Source organism: Leptidea sinapis, chromosome 18, assembly GCF_905404315.1.
Source record: "Leptidea sinapis chromosome 18, ilLepSina1.1, whole genome shotgun sequence".
Taxonomy (NCBI): Eukaryota; Metazoa; Arthropoda; class Insecta; order Lepidoptera; family Pieridae; genus Leptidea; species Leptidea sinapis.
In genome coordinates, this window is record NC_066282.1 from 9,506,500 (window position 1) to 9,522,867 (window position 16,368).

Consider the following 16,368-nt stretch of genomic DNA (forward strand, 5'->3'; position numbering starts at 1 on the left):
TTTTAAAAGCTATTAATTAGAATGTGAATTTCTTAAACATTATAATGAACTTGTCATTATAAATAAATTTTCGAAGGTGTCGTATCATGCGAAAGTATTATTGAGCGAGTAATTTATAATCCCTAAAGAAGAACAAAGACTTCGTAAAATGCACATTTTCTTTTATAAGGTACACAAATACCTATGTTTCACACAAGTCAAATTATTCTTATACTTCATCATTAAAGAAACCAAAAAAAAAACGTTTTAATAACAAAAAAATTTAAAAATACTCATTATAATTAATAATTTAATTAATTAACTATAAATAATAATAAAAATGTCCACTCATTCAACTGTACTAACTTGGTTTTTAGCAGCAAGTTGGAAACCTTATCAAAACCACCAATAATAAATTTATAACATAATATAACAATACTTAATTCGATTCCATGTAGTAAAAACTATCACACACGCGCACGCACAAATAATACTGGTAGCATTCTATGGATAGCAGCTAGGCTGATACTATAGGCCAATATGGCTGCCAGTGCTTGTGTTGGGTTTGAGACGCGTAGATAGTTTATTAAGTCCGCACCTCTGGGCCTCACGGGCCTAGTGTCTCGACACTTTATTACAGAAAGATGTAGGACTTACTTATAACCTAGGACATGTTTGCTGCTTTCGGCACTCGAAGCACCACCTGAAATAGTCTGGGTCATGAGATGAAGCCAATGTGTTTTCCCCTTGCCCAAGGTAATATGGTCATGCCATCAGGACCTTTGCCATCGCGATGAGCAAAACTAATTGACTCAAAATAGGTGATATATTATAAAGAACGGCAAATGCCTCGCAGATTATTTATCTGTGTATTTATAATTAATCAGTTTTGAATATAGTGTTATAGATAAAGTTCTAAATGAAACACTATAGGTAGGTATTGTTTTTAATAATTATTATTCCTACTTCATTACAATATTTAAATAACATATTCATAACTCTCATGTTACTCCATACACGTGGACTCTGTATAAGCAAGTGTATTTCGGATTTCCGTGGTTGGACAAAACTCTGAAAACAATGCTTTGCAAGGGAGAATTGTTATTGTCTAATGAGAAGTATTGTTTTGCCGGCTTATTGTACTGGTATACTCCTTCAGCTGCATTTATCCGTGTTCCGTTGTCTAGGATGCCCTGAAGAATAAGATATAAGCTTACGTAATATTAAATATCCGTGTTGTCTTATGCTGTTTTGCATGAATCTGTAGTTTAAAGTTACGACGGATATTGATGGTAGGTCCTATTACGTCATTAATAGTGAGCAGCAGATGAGTTTTCATTGTTACTTAAGACATATTTCGTCATATAGGTGTATATGTATATATAAAAGAATTTTGTCTGGCGTCAGCAAGCAATCGTCAGTATGCTACTTTTGATTGGCGGATTTGTGTTTGCATAGGCTACACGTCACTAAAACGTCATTTCAATGGCGGCGTATCCCTAAATCAACGCACGGGAATTATATTGTATAGATTCACAAACTAAGTTCCGTGTTTTTTGTCACTCTCTTCACGATATTGCATAAAAGAGACAAAATAAACTTTATAACGGATTTGGTAATACAGATCTTATTTACGCCGATATGTGTGACCCATACTCTACGCCTTTGCCTTTGTGAACGTAGGAGTTTGTTTTTAACATTCCTACCACTCGGAATAATGCTTGATTGTTTTCGATGTAACAGATACATTATGAAAGTAAAATTTATCTTGTACGAACAATGAACCACAGAGTATTAAACATACATAACTAATAACTATATTTACAATTCTTAATATTATTATATCAAGTAAAAACAAGCACCAAGACTTCCGCGTTGGATAAGTAGGTTAATACCTTGGCCAAAATTTACTATTGGGGTGCGTGGATAGATCTTTTAAAAATCTATTTTTCCTTACTTCTCTTAAGTTGTAAACAAAAATGGCGTACATAGAACCAGCTCGTACAAAGAGATAATTCATAGAGATGGGAATCATCGAACGAATGAACTACTGAACTTTGAACTATGAACTAATAGTATCTCGAAAAGCATTTTATCGGAGTCATTTCCTTTTTTCCCATACCGTTTTTTGGCATGTATATTGCAAGAAGCGCGGCACCTTTCGTAGGCCTACCCAAAGCTACTTAAAAATGACTCCAAACGAATCCAAGACTCACAATTTATAGTATTATATGTATGAAATATAGGTAAGTATAGGTAGGCAAGTGAATGACATTTTTACGGCCGTTCCTAATATACTATCTATAGATAGAGATAAATTACTACCTTCTACTGTCAGTAATTAGCTGTCAATACTCTGAAGCTGTCCCAATATACCTGATAAATCATTCTTATCGCCTTATATTGGGACGCGTGAATTGCAATTTCCATACAAGCTTCTATCGCTGGTAAGCTGTACGTCGTCCCATTGACAGACAGCGTGTACGGATAAGGTGAGTTACCGTCGATAAGTTTATTGGGACAGAAAAGTCAACGATAGTTACGATATTTATCTCGAGTAAGAGATAGACGGAATATTGGGAACGGCCGTAAGTGCACAGGAATAATATATTTTTTTTTATATTAAATCTCATTAACTCTTTTGTCTAAATGTAATGTAATTTTGTAAATAATTTAGTTTTAAGACGTCTAGTTTTGTATTTCTTTCCTATTTTTGTATGTACTCGTACATATTACTTTAATTATTGTTAAACTTTTTTCATTCATTATGTATCAGATACTAGTAACTATAAAATCAACCTGTGGATAACGGTGTGGGTTCTCACTAGAAATTAATTTAACATGTACTGTACTTTGAAATTGTAAAATATTTTTTCTTTGATTAACGCGAGTGTTATACATTTAAATAAAACACTTTTAAAGGATTACAACGCGTGTAATTGTAACTGTTTTTACATTAGATTTTTGCGTAAAAGTTACATTTTTATTTTAGTTAACCCGATGTTTCAAGACCTTTCCAGATCTCGTTTTCAGGGGGACTGCAGATGAAGCACTGCACTGCACTTCATCACACGCGTTTTAATCCTTTAAAAGTGTTTTATTTAAATTGTAAAATTGTATTGTGAACTGTTTGTTATCCCAAAGAAATAAAATAAAAAATATAATTTCAGACAAGCGACCAAGACGTCGTTTTCACTCATGTGTTGTTGTAAGTTTATTTATAAAAAGGTTGAAACTTACATATACGATAAAATGATTGGGTGCACTGCGGGTGGTGTCGGGTCGGATATGTTCCAGACTTATGCTTGTTATTGTTGCCTTCCGCGGAAAGTGTATGATAACTTCTCCAGTTGACCCTCTGTCCAAAACGTACGCTCTTTGTTAAAAACGCTAGCAGAATAATATGTATATCTTAACCCTAGCAGCCTGCTCGGTATTTGATAGATAATAAAAAGGATTGTGTGGTGTTATGAAACCACGAAACAACTAAAAATTTTTGGAATAATATTCCATTAAGGGTATACAAATCGCTTTATCAATCTTAATTTTATACTTGGAAAATTGGAATGACATTGGGAAATGATAAATGTAGACTATGTCTCCAACTAAATGAGTAATAGTCTATACACTACACGGTCAGCTGCTGCGAACAATAGGCGCCGCCCGACCGTCACGCGACATGCAACACACAGACGAAAAAGTTTGAGACAATGTAATAAAAGTTCCACTTTATAATGATGAAAGATAAGTATTTTTTTTATTAAAATAAGGGACGAGATGGACGTTCAGCTGATGGTAAGCTCAGCAGTTCAGCTGAGCAGTGCCGCTCAGGATGCTCAGAAAAATCCTGAGCGGCACGACAATTTCGCCCGTCACCTTGAGACATAAGATGTTAAGTCTTATTTGCCCAGTAATTTCACTAGCTACGGCACCCTTCATACCGAAACACAGTAATGTCGTTGTGGTACTTATAATCTAGCCGGCTTCCTGTGCAAAGGAACCTCCCATTCGCTTTTAATTACATTAATACAAAACTTTATAATAATAGAGTAGAAGTGTAGATTATACTTTATGTGCCGCTAGGAATTGGGGCCAAGCGGGTAAATTACAATAAACTGGAGGTATATTATATATTTTTCGACATAATTGTAAACACGATTAATTTACTCGTTCAGTAGACAAGGAACGGGAAATGTTAATTTGAGCGACGTCAATTTCACGCCTCTTTTGCGCTCATAATGGGGTCGAGTTTATATTGTAATCTCATTTTCTACTCGATTTATACTCGCGCTATGGATTTAAATTTAGAGAAGCAGCCAAGAATAAGGCAAAAGAAGTCAAAGTATTACGTACAATTTAGAAATATATATTTTTATTTCGTTATTTTTACTGTTAAACATTGTTGCTGTTAAACGTATAATCATTTATCCAATTGTTGTGATTTTATTGAGTGTAAACACCGCTAAGTAAGACGAGACGAGCAGGATGTTCAGCTGATGGAAATTGATACGCCCTGCCCCCTACATTGACTTGCCACTCAGGATTATTGAAAAAACCCCAAAAATTCTGAGCGGCACTACAATTGCGCTCGTCACCTTGAGGCATAAGATGCTAAGTCTCATTTGCTCAGTAATTGCACTAGCTTGGCGCCCTTTAGACCGATACACAAAAATGTTTACACATTACTGCTTCACGGCAGAAATAGGCGCCGTTGTGGTACCCATAATCTGGCCGGCATCCTGTGCAAAGGAGGCTCCCACTGGTTGTTTTAAAATTCTTAAATATGAAAAAGGCCTCAGCTTATGTTATGCTGTATAAACGATATATTTTCCAGTTCTGTTGGCTAACAGTGTTTCAAAAGTTACCTGAAAGGCCAACAATCAGATGGCGTAGGATTTCTCAAAGCCAGTATTGTGTGAGGCGGCGGCGCGGCAAACCACAAAGGGAGTATGCCCCAGAGACCAACATGGCCGCCCCACTCTGTTGTATCGCTACCCTTTACCGCGATACAACCCTCGATGTAACTGCTCTTGTTCCTGTTTGTTTCTGTGTGATATTGTAGCTATTATTTAAAATATGGCAAGTCAATTATGATTCAGTGATGTTTTTTCAGGTCAGGCAACGACGGGCAAATATAGAGGACATCATTTGATAGTGGGGAACAAAATAATGATTTGTGAGAGTCGGAAGACGCAGTGTTGGTAGGCCCCCACAAGATGGACCGACGATCTGGTCAAGATCGCTGGAATACGTTCGATGATGGCAGCCGATCGTCGTGGAAATCTTTGGGGGAGGCCTTTGTCCAGCAGTGGACGTCTTCCGGCTGATTATGAGGATGATGTGAGAGCCATGCACAAATGTAATATCTGAGAGATATTATATTAATTATAAGGACTTTTAAGGAATGGAGGCGTAACAGGGTTTTGTGTTTAGTCTAGTAGCTTTATAAGTCAAAGTGAAAAACTTTATTCAATTAGGCTTAAGGCGCTTTTGAATCGTCATTAAAATATTTGTGAATTATTATAAGTCTAACTGAATAAAGATTATTTGACTTTGACTTTCACGCAAAAACTACCGAATAACCTAATGTAGCTTACACACAAGAATAACACATAGGTAAAAAAAAATTAAAAAGATATGGTCTGATTTAAATCACCGTTTCCACAAATAAAAATAATTGTCAGTACATTATAATGATTATAAAGTTGTAAAAGAATTATTTTTTGACTTTTTAGTGCATATGATATGGTTTTAGAACATTTTTTTAAGTCGGTTTTTTTTTTGTTTAAATTTTTTTTTATGTTGGATTTGTCTCCGTTCCGAATAACTGAGCTATATAATAATCGGGTTGTTATACACCGGCGAGAGAAAAACAGTCGAACACTAAAAATCTATACTAATATTATAAAGCTGCAGTGTTTGTTTGTTTATTTGTTTGTTTGTTTGAACGCGCTAATCTCTGGTACTACTGGTCCGATTTTAATGATTCTTTCAGTGTTGGGTAGTCCATTTATCGAGGAAGGCTATAGGCTGTATTTTTTTTTCAAGATTAGGGATCCGTAATAAAATTGCCATTTTGTAACACAAGGTGTAAAATCGAAAACCTATTTTTGCGTGCGCTGCAAAAACTATTGACAATAGAACAAAATGATGTACAGGCTATAATATAGGCAATATTTTATTATTTATAAAACTATCGCGTGAATTATACTTTATATGGCAAAACAACGTTTGCCGGGTCAGCTAGTGTATATATGTATGGCAACACAACGTCTGCCGGGTCAGCTAGTACTGTACAAATATAAATCATCGTATATTAGATGCTTTAGAGACCTTCAGAACTCGAATTATTGTTTTGTGTAAAGGTCCTTTATGAGAATGATAGTCGTGATTAGTACCTAATCATGCCTGTCATAATTAGTAATTGCATCAAACCAATATAATAAATTGTTAACTACATTTCGCCATTACCAGGCACCACAAACTCGTTCACTGATACAAATCAGTTCGGCAATACTATGACCGACTGATGATTTCCAAAGTGACTATATAAGAAAGGTATTTTTGCGAATTGCGCTTAACTATTGTTGGCGATGAAAAAAAGGAAGCTTGGATATGTTCTCAATCTGTATATTGTCTGTCTTAACAGGATTACAATTAGACGTAGATCAACAGAAAATACTCAAACCTCAAACTTTGCTCAAAATAGAGTTAAGTATGCCATCATGTACATAATGTACATAAAAACTGTTTTTTTTTGTTTTTTATATTTTTTAGGATATTTATAATATGGACGATTATTTAGAGGTGAAACTTCAAATACCAATACTTCAAAAGTGCCTTTGTGTGGTTTGAGTCCTTTAATTATGTAGTTCAGGTGTCGTGTGCAAGTAGTTGAAGTAGAATAGAATTAATGAATGAAGGTTTTATTTGACAGTTAGATGAAATATGAAGTATGATTGACAGAGTAGGTTACGAAGTAATGTTTGAGTTATTTGATTGGTTTAGGTGTATGGCTCGATATAATAATATAATTAATTTGAATACAGTCCACGATATGAAATCTGGCGTCGACAACTATTATTATGATTTTTATGAGAATAAGAGATGAAACGAGCAACATGAGTTTATCGCAATAAAGTGCCGCTCAGGATTGTTAGAACCCAAAACTCTGAGTGGAATCGTCATTGCTTTCGTCACTCTGACTCATTAGCCCATTAATTTGACTATGTACGACGCCTTCAAATCGAAACACCTAGCCAGTATCCTGTGGAAACAAGCAATAGCTAACAATCTCTACCAGCAATAGCTAACAATTTCATCCAGCAATAGCTAACAATCTCAGCCAGCAATAGCTAACAATGTTAACCAGAAATAGCTAACATCTAAACCAGTAAAAGCTAACAATGTGAACAGCAATAGCTAACAATCTCAACCAGCAATAGCTAAAAGTCTCAACCAGCAATTGCTAACAATGTCATCCAGCAATAGCTAACATCTTAACCAGCAATAGCTAACAATATCATCCAGCAATAGCTAACAATGTCAACCAGCAATAACTAACAATCTCAATCAGCAATAGCTAACAATGTCAACCAGAAATAGCTAACAATCTCAACCAGCAATAGCTAACAATCTCAGCCAGCAATAGCTAACAATGTTAACCAGAAATAGTTAAAACCTCAACCAGTAAAAGCTAACAATGTGAACCAGCAATAGCTAAAAATCTCAACCAGCAATAGCTAACAATCTCAACCAGCAATAGCTAAAAGTCTCAACCAGCAATTGCTAACAATGTCATCCAGCAATAACTAACAATGTCATCCAGCAATAGCTACCATCTTAACCAGCAATAGCTAACAATATCATCCAGCAATAGCTAACAATGTCAAACAGAAATAGCTAACAATCTCAACCAGCAATAGCTAACAATCTCAGCCAGCAATAGCTAACAATGTTAACCAGAAATAGCTAACATCTCAACCAGTAAAAGCTAACAATGTGAACCAGCAATAGCTAAAAATCTCAACCAGCAATAGCTAACAATCTCAACCAGCAATAGCTAAAAGTCTCAACCAGCAATTGCTAACAATGTCATCCAGCAATAGCTAACATCTTAACCAGCAATAACTAACAATATCATCCAGCAATAGCTAACAATGTCAACCAGAAATAGCTAACAATGTCAACCAGAAATAGCTAACAATCTCAACCAGCAATAGCTAACAATCTCAGCCAGCAATAGCTAACAATGTTAACCAGAAATAGTTAAAACCTCAACCAGTAAAAGCTAACAATGTGAACCAGCAATAGCTAAAAATCTCAACCAGCAATAGCTAACAATCTCAACCAGCAATAGCTAAAAGTCTCAACCAGTAAAAGCTAACAATGTGAGAACCAGCAATAGCTAAAAATCTCAACCAGCAATAGCTAACAATCTCAACCAGCAATAGCTAAAAGTCTCAACCAGCAATTGCTAACAATGTCATCCAGCAATAACTAACAATGTCATCTAGCAATAGCTAACATCTTAACCAGCAATAGCTAACAATATCATCCAGCAATAGCTAACAATGTCAACCAGCAATAACTAACAATCTCAACCAGCAATAGCTTAAAATCTCAACTAGCAATAGCTAACAATGTCAACCAGAAATAGCTAACATCTAAACCAGCAATAGCTACCTGAACCTCCCACTGTTTTGAGTTTTCCTTAGTGTTAATTCCGCCAATATTTGTCTTAAAATAATTCCACACGTGTTTCGCACTTCTTTTTGCTACACGATGCATCCTCAGGACATGTTGACTCGCCAAACTCTGGCACGAGACTCAGTCGCAGTCTCGTGCCAGAGTTTGGTCTCCCACTGGTAATTAATTATTTAATATAGAATGTTGATACATCCAATGTAGGATAATTTATATTTAAACAGTTTATTCTTTAGTCATTTTTATGAAATATTTGATATTTAAAACGCTTTTAACTTTGAACAAGATTCATATATTGGATGCAGTACCTTACCAACTAATTTGTTATGTATTTTTTTTATATAAAAATAAAAGACGAGACGAGCAGGACGTTCAGCTGATGGTAATTGATACGCCGTACCCATTACAATGCAGTGCCGCTCAGGATTCTTGAAAAACCTCAAAAATTCTGAGCGGCACTACAACTGCGCTCATTACCTTGAGACATAAGATGTTATATCTCATTTGCACAGTAATTTCACTAGCTACAGACCGAAACACAGTAATGTTTACACATGACTGCTTCACGGCAGGAATAGGCGCCGTTGTGGTACCCATTATCTAGCCGGCATCCTGTGCAAAGGAGCCTCCCACTGGTATTTATGACTCCCATAATATGCTTTTCTTTTATATCTTGCTGTTCTTCTTGCATGCTTTGTTTGTTTATAACTCTATACGCTAGTATATTGTAAGTCAAAGATTTAATCTCTTCTCTTGTCGCTAAATAGAAAAACGTAGCACCTAGTTATCAACATGGAATACCAGAAGAACAACAAGTATATAGGCAGTTTAGAAATTTAAGTAAAATATTACAATGTTAACATAACAAGAATGTTCACGTATATTATGTTGTGTTTAAGTTAAACTCACATTGAGAGTAGAAACAGCTGAGAGGGAGAGTCGTTGTTTGACTTCAATTGTTATTATGGGAATGAGATCTTTGCTCTAGCATCGCTTTGCAAACTAGTCTTCAGTCTTCGTGAGAGATTCCGAGAATATCGAGGACTAGTCCCACTTAAGTTATGCTAAGTTTACTTTGTATGTACTGTTATTATGTTCATGTTCGTTTAATTTGTCAATGGTATAAAGTTTAACAGAACTCTAGATAATAAATTAGGCAGTTCAGTGAGTCACGAACACTTAGAATTTACACTTTTTTACTAAGAATATTGAAAACGTCGCCTACATTGGCCAGCATACAGCTAAGCCTTTAACCTAACACATGAATGTATTCTAAATCCTTGTTTTATCTGTTTTCAAAATCCCGCCCAACCAGGATCCGATCGGATAAGTTCGGTTAGGCGAGTGATACTCACTCGTGCCGGTACAGTTTGTATGCCCTGCAGGCCTACCATGAACTATTATTGCAATTCAATTGACGACATATATATAATCTGAATCTTGGAAACGTCTTCAACGATTTTCATAAAATTTCGGGATTTCGGGGGCGATAAACAATCTAGCTTTCAATTGAAAACAATATATTTTTATCCGTATTTTAATGAGAAACAGCTGCAATAACATTAGAATACAAAGGTAAATTTCGCCACTATATACAAGACTATAATAGCTCAGATGGGACATTGGGTGATCCGGAAAGCAGCATTCGTTTCGAATCCAGATGTCTTATTAGTTTTGTTTTTGTTCAAGTTTTGTACATTCTTAAAAAAATCCGAGCTATACTCGGTCGTCCGGATATTTTACATTATGTATCGTCAATATTAGATACGATTATAGTAATTATAACAGCATTCATTAAAACTTGTCAAATCTCAAAGGAGGTATAGTAACAAACAGTGGTCGCAGTGTTGGAAGCGAGCCAGAGGTATGCTTGGTTGAGCTTCAAGATATCAAACATTCAGGCCCAGGTCAGCTCAGTAGTGAGCGACCCTTGAGCCGAGTTACAAATTATAATTGTGTAACTATGTTGATGTTTCTCGAACGTTTTTGAGAATAATAATAATATAATATTGACACACTGTTACACAAATTATCTTGCCCCAAACTAGGCATAGCCTGTATACTATGGGTACAAGACAACGATATATTTAATACAATATACTTACTGAAATATACATAAATACATATAAACATCCATGACTCGGAAACAAACATTCATATTCATCATATAAATGATTGTACCTACCGGGATTCGAACACGGAACCTCTAGCTCAGTAGGCAGGGTCACTAACCACTGGACTAATGGGGTCGTCAAATGAAACGAAATTGCAAAGATGAATTATGATATCATAAGTGTATTTAAAAATTGCCTTAATACGTCATTTATATCGAAACCTCGCAGCCTAGGTACAAAAAATCGCCTACAAGCTTGTTAAGGGTTTGTTTTTTTTTTTACTTTTCTATAAAACATTTATTGTTTAAACTCTAAGTTTGAACAAATTTTGTAGCAGTTTTTTATTGTCTATCTAATCTGATTTTATACATTAGGTTAAATTACCACATTAATTATATTTAATTTATTTATTATCAGATTTTATTTCTATTAGGTTCGGGGTTGGGTGGTGGGGGACGGTAGTTAGGGGTCAAGAGCTTTGCCGACCTTTAAACTAGGAGTATGCTCTAAACTACAAGTCCTTAAGTCGTATCGGTCTTAAAAATTGATTGCAGAAAGTGGCTGTGCGATGCATACAGTTTCTCGTAAAATGCGCGGATGTAGAATGAAAGAAGTCAACATGATGTGGGTGGAATTTCGCATTTTAACAAAAATAAAAGGAAAAAAAGCGATCCACTCGATTGTATGAAACGTGCAGTCATAGGTAGATTGACAGATGACGGCTATAATCTTGTAAAAAAACGGAGATAGCCGAAATACACTACGCTAAAGGCAACTGTTCGCTTTCAAACTTAGCCGGATTATACTTCGTGGCCAATTGCCATACAGTAATTGCTACTATTTCAAACTTACGTCAAATCACTGCACGTTTCATACTAAACTAAATCTCAATTTTTACTTAGACAGTCCCGCCTCTCATTACGTAGTATTTACATACTCTTTGCTGTTAACATCAATTAATACTTTAACAGCGGAACATTTTAACTACAGCTTTCTTTAATTCACAGATCAACCTCAAGTATTCTATAAATTAATTTCATTAACTGACCTTGTCTACTTACCAAGTTATTATGTCCAATTTATAATAAATGAATAAAACAAAATATTATAAGTTTTATTCTTATCATCGAAATACAATTAACTGCACCTGTTAGTATCCCTTAAAACTTATAATAATGCATAAAGCTTACAATATATGTACTAAATGAAATAAATAACTTAACACTTCCGGCTTAGTTGTCACATCAACATGAATCCATTTTCCCAGAAGGTGTATATACTATTTTTACTTTTTAATACATATATGAGTACGGTTATATATAGATTGCGGTTTTTCATGAAATATTTCCAGTTATTTATTTTTTATGCTTACAGTACTTAGCTATCGCAAAGCCTCGAGTTGAAGCACAGAAAGTATTTAATTATGAATCGCTTTTGTTAGCAATGGCCTCTTGTAACATATTTTCGAAATAGGTCAGTTGTTCCGAGCTAATACTACATTATACATGGATATGGAGGTAGTTGTTTGACATGGATATGCTCTATTGATACTAATTAGTAGTCTATCAACTGTAGTTATTCAAATTCAGATACTTTTTTTTAGATCACTTATTGAAAGTCAAAAACTATCAATCATTTATATAATATAATAGTAACAGGTCTTATTACAGGCACATAACATACTAAAGTTTTTATAATTAAAAAAACATCGGTGGAATTTGTATCGTACAAATTAAATTAAATTAGGTAGTATGATTAAAAGATAACTACTTAGTAAGATTGAAAAGTTTAAATTAGTTATTCAACTTTATGTTAGAGTATAATTTAATTTAAATAGATATAATAGTAAATGAAAGCTACTAACCGATACCTATGTTATAAACAATAATATTTATTATCATGACCTTTTTTTTTGTCTTTTCTATTTTAATTGTTACTAAGCACATAAATTTTATTTTTTGTTTATATAGACGTACGTGTTTATCTCTCTCTCATATAATTTATCTGTGGCTAATGTAGTTGGTTTCACAATTAATTAAGGTTTATATGTATTAGTTATAGTTAAATATTATTATTGTGTTACTGTTTATCGGTCCTAATAAAGTAAATAAATATATCGTTACATAAAGGGCTATACATAAAACGTTAGGGGGGAATTGGGCTAACAAAATGTGACAATGTGTGATAAGGGACAGAGGGGATCAAAAACTTTTTTATGTCACATGTTATAAGCTAAAATTATACTAAAACTTGAAAGTTATATGTAATCCATAAAACTTAAACTTTTGAGAAGAAGATAAGAAGTTGTAATACTACTCTGTTTTGAAAAAACCAACCTTAGAGTTTTTTGTACCTTCTGAATGAGATGTATGAAAAAAAATACATATTTCAACTGTAAAATGATTTACCTTTGAAATAAATTAATTTTGATTTGATTTAAGTAATATAAGCAAGTCAAGATTTATAAGCCAAGTAGTTTTAGATAGTCTGTACAAATAGATAGACAAGGAGACGAAAATCATAGAAATAGTAATCAGGTATTTAAGTGTCTTATTAACAGTCGATATTCATAATTATGCTAGCTGACTCAGCAAACATTGTATTGCCATAAAAAAATTCAATAATTAAAATTTTTGGGGTGTGAAAAATAGATGACGACCGATTCTCAGACCTACCAAATATATCGTACATAAAATTAATCATACTACAATTATTATTATATTCGACTAGCTGACCCGATAGACGTTGTTCTGTATATAAAATTAAGTTTATTTTTTATCTCCTGAGAAAGTCACAAAGATATAAATTCTAATTAGTTATTCATTTTAAACTATTCTTTCAATTTGATTTCTGAACGACGGGGGACATATCAAAGGGAAAACAAAATTGTTGTTTTTATTTAATCCGAGCATTATCATATTTATTCACTCACCTTTTAAACCTTCTCTGGACTTCCACAAATAATAATTCAAGACCAAATTTAGCCAAATCGGTCTAGCCGTTCTCGAGTTTTAGCGAGACTAACGAACAGCAATTCATTTTTATATATATAGATAGATAGATTGTCATATTGCAACCTTATTGCGAAAATGTGGATGGAACAGAATAATATAAAAATCGCGATACAAAAATAGGTGTTGGTCGTAGACGGGTGAAAATTTGAAGTTGGATATATTTTTAATGCTAAATTATGATTTAGCATAAAAAAAAATTGTGATCCCTTTATCATTTTGGGGTATGAAAAATAGATGTTGGGCGATTTTCATACCTACCCCATATGTACACAAAATATCATACACATCGGTTTAGCCGTTTCGGAGGAGTTTGGTAACAAACACCGGGACACGGGAATTTTGTATATTAAATTAATAAACTGTGATTTTGAAATAACCAATAGAAACTTTAATTTTATTTATATTCTTTTTTCTAACTATTCCGCGATCTTTGAATTAAGAAAATAGTTTTGAATTTATAGAGTTTCTTCACAACATGTGAAAGGTCTTATAGGCTTAAATAGCTCTTCGGAACACTCTGCTAGGAAGCTGTACAAACAGACTCACATCACCCTTTCTAATGGCAGGGGATCAAACCCTACAAGAGTACTTAGTCCCCCACAGCTCAAGGCTATATTACAACCGTTTGATGTTGTAACTGCTAGGGATTCTCATGTTTGTTACCTTTAAAGTTATAAGCAATTATTAATTTTATATAAGGTTGTTACATAATATATGAGAACACGTCTCCAAACAGTCATAAAATAAAGCTCTTATTAAACTCAACTCAGTGTCTTTGAGTATTCAACCAAATGGAGACGCAAACCGAATCTAAGTCTTTTGGCATGCCACTATCTTAAATAGTACTTATTCACCTCAGGAGCCCTATTACATTAATCGAAATACGAAGTTTCGGTTGACGGATCGCACATTTACCTATTACGAAAGTGTTTCGGATCCGAAGATCGATACGAAGATAGGGATTAGACATTTTGTCTTTCATTTACCTTATTCTCATATTCGCTTGACATTTACTTTTTCGTTGTTTGACATTATTATGATCGTATAAGATTTAATTCGAAATTCGTCATTTTTACGTTTTGGACCGAAATTTCGGCTTTCGTTTTTGGTAATAGACCTCCTGTTTATAACAGCTTGTAATTTTTTGAATAGAACTATCAGCGAAGCACTTAAAAAGGAATAAAAGGTATTTATTTTCTCAAAATTTATTCCTTTAGAATTGTTTTTGATGTCATTTCTAAAGCCGATTGAGAGATATTGCCGAAAGAGAGAAGAAGCGGCGCATGAAACTCTCCCAGCATTCTTTTTTTTGCTCTGTTTTATAATGAATTATACAGTATTGTACTGTCATTGCTGTTGCTATAAAATAATCGTTATCTAGTCCCAGGCTGTCCGATTACTTAGATATTCAGCTGTGGATTAGTAGGATTTACGACAAAGGTATTTTTTTAATAAAACATTTGAATTTATTTATAGATAATGCCTGAGCAGTGGTTGGGACTCTATTATAAAAGTGTATACATTTACCCTTAAAGGTATTATGTATCTTATATTTATACCTTTTCATGCTAACAATAAAAATACAGAAAACCTTCGTCAGTGCCGACGGAAATGAAAACATGAACAGTTACGTGTGAATTTTACAATCTACAAGAAATATTTTATTGTGAAGGAAACACTTTTAGATGATTTGTTTTTTTATTCTTTATTATCAATGATTATTTTTATTTTTCATATAAAAATTGCAATCTATCGTTTGAAACGTAAATTTTAAAATTGTAAAACCTAAAAAAATTAAAAACTTGCATGTACATATCCAAAATTAAATGTACGTACATTTGTTAATTTACGCTCATATTTAGATTTTTGATATAAATAAAAAAAACTTTTAAGTTAGGTATAAGCTTTAACTTTTAAGAGGACTCCGCAAATGTCTTATCTTATTGGTTAAATACTCAATGGTAAATAAATTATATACGCTAATTACATTAATTAATTAAAATAATTTACAATTTCAAATGTACCTGTTCTGTAGCACTGTGTCCTTCTCGTATGAATCGTGTTTCTGTGAATGTTAATAAATATTATAATAGCCGCATTGCGTGTTTTGCGTTTGTAACGTGTTATAATTGTGGTAATAATCATATGTTACGCGAATTCAGAATAATTCATCGTGAATTCATAGGGTTTAGAAATAGAAAACTTAATTATGCATTTTGTTTGATGCTTCATTAAATGGGGTCTTGTGATGGTTATGAATTAGTTACGTTAATTGTTTAATGTTTCAATCCTTTGGCTAAAGAATAAAGGATACATTTTTTTAATTTAAAATTTTAGGACTCTGCTACAATGATAAATCGGAATGAGTTTCCTTGTGCGGTGTTTCCGGGACGATACTTATTTTTTTTTTAACAACATGGGCACTTTCAAAAAATGCGCGTACATCTACCCTAAAGGTGGGCAAGGTTCCTTTGCTTCCCCTGGTGTTGTAAGAGAACGTGTGGTAGTGCCCATTTAACACCAGGTGACCCGTACGCTCGTTTGTTCTTTTTTTT

The 16,368-nt window shown here is 33.8% G+C and overlaps 1 protein-coding gene across 2 annotated transcripts in view; it reads right to left on the reverse strand.

Moving 5' to 3' along the window:
- Positions 1-920: 920 nt before the first annotated feature.
- The window catches only part of LOC126969583 (sun domain-containing protein 1-like), a 28,370-nt gene continuing 12,922 nt past the window's right edge, over positions 921-16,368 (reverse strand). For both annotated transcript variants that reach the window (XM_050815120.1, XM_050815119.1), the window contains exons 5-8: positions 15,838-15,878; positions 4,845-5,025; positions 3,220-3,337; positions 921-1,172 (exon numbers count right to left, since the gene is read on the reverse strand). In XM_050815120.1, the coding sequence (XP_050671077.1) occupies positions 981-1,172; positions 3,220-3,337; positions 4,845-5,025; positions 15,838-15,878 (532 nt within the window). In that variant the 3' untranslated portion in view covers positions 921-980. The remainder of the gene's footprint in view (positions 1,173-3,219; positions 3,338-4,844; positions 5,026-15,837; positions 15,879-16,368) is intronic.